We start from the raw sequence: 1,532 nt of genomic DNA on the forward strand, positions 1-1,532 counted from the left end.
AGAGAGAGAGAGAGAGAGAGAGAGAGAGAGAGAGAGAGAGAGAGAGAGAGACACAGACACAGACAGCTGATGGATTTGGTTACATTCCTGCGGCGGAGCATTCGAGCAATCGCTGCAAAAACGCGCGCGTAAAAACGTGGGCGCAATCTTATCTGGGTGGTTCCTCCAAGGATGGGAAGCAGCAGCAGTAGCAGCAGTAGGAACAGCAGCAGCAGCAGCAGTAGTAGAAACAGCAGCAGCAGCATTAGCAGTAGCAGCTATATAGTAGTAGAAACAGCAACAGCAACAGCAACAGCAGCCACATCAACAACAGCAGCAGCAACAGTAACAACAACAACAACAACAGCAGCAGCAGCAGCAGATAGTCATAAGCCGGCGCGTTATCGAGTGTTTACAGGTGTAGTGTGAGTGCAGTGTTGGCAGAGTGCCAGGTGATGCTGACGTCATGCTCGTATGTAATTAACAGGCTTGCCTGTAATTAACGCCCTAGCAGGGAGGCAGTGAGTAGCCAGCAGTGCTATTGTTTACCTGCAGGCTATGCTGCTACCTGCTCCGTGTAACCTTGATACGAACATCTGAATATCACAGCAGTTGATTTGTATAGATATGCTTGGAGAGATAGTGCCTCCCCCCCCTCTCATGCGCGATCTCTTTCTTCCTCTCTGTCTATCTATCTCTCGCTCTATCTATCTATCACACACACACTCTCTCCCTCCCCTCCTCCCCCCTCTCTCTATTTATCTCACAGTCTCACACACACACACACATTCCCTCCCCTCCTCCCCTCTCCTCTCTCTCTCTCTCTCTCTATCTATCTATCTATCTATCTCTCTCTCCCCTTCTGCCCTCTCTCTTTCGCGCGTGCTCTCTTTCTCTCTCTTCCTCTCTCTCGCTCTCCTCTCCCCCTCTCTCTCTCACTCTCCTCTCCCTCTCTCCCTCTCTCCCTCTCTCCCTCTCCCCCTCTCTCTCTCGCTTTCCTCTCCCTCTCCCCCTCTCTCTCTCTCACTCTCACTCACTCACGCAGACAGCTCACTCATGGCACGCACCCTATCTTCTATGCTACAGGCACGAGAGTGTACAGCCCTCCCGAATGGATCAAGTACAATCGCTACTACGCGAAGAGCGCCACCGTGTGGTCGATGGGCATACTGCTGTACGACATGGTGTGCGGCGACATCCCGTTCGAAGAGGACGAGAAGATCCTGAGAGGAGAGGTCGTCTTCCGCGGCCATCCCTCCGCAGGTTAGTACACGCGTGGTGGCTTCACGCTTCACGAGAGGAGGTTGCGGGGGAGAGGGGGAGGAGGGTGCGTGGGTTGCGGGGAGAGGGGGAGGAGGGTGCGTGGGTTGCGGGGAAGAAGGGAGGAGGGTGCGGGAGAGAGGGGGAGGAGGGAGGAGGGTCGCACGGACCTGGGGACAGATTTGCTCTCGCTCACTCCGACTCACTCTCTTCCCCTATGTATTTCTTTTTCTCTCTCTCTCACACACACACACACACACACACACACACACACACACACACACACACACACA

The 1,532-nt window shown here is 54.1% G+C and overlaps 1 protein-coding gene across 1 annotated transcript in view; it reads left to right on the plus strand.

The window, feature by feature from the left end:
• Positions 1–1,532, plus strand: part of LOC106819141 (serine/threonine-protein kinase pim-3-like) — a 13,964-nt gene that overhangs the window by 9,680 nt on the left and 2,752 nt on the right. Inside the window, exon 5 of the mRNA XM_014823795.1 lies at positions 1,066–1,242. Within this exon, the coding sequence (XP_014679281.1) occupies positions 1,066–1,242 (177 nt within the window). The remainder of the gene's footprint in view (positions 1–1,065; positions 1,243–1,532) is intronic.

Source organism: Priapulus caudatus, unplaced genomic scaffold (genome assembly GCF_000485595.1).
Source record: "Priapulus caudatus unplaced genomic scaffold, Priapulus_caudatus-5.0.1 Scaffold2886, whole genome shotgun sequence".
In the NCBI taxonomy this organism is placed as follows: Eukaryota; Metazoa; Priapulida; class Priapulimorpha; order Priapulimorphida; family Priapulidae; genus Priapulus; species Priapulus caudatus.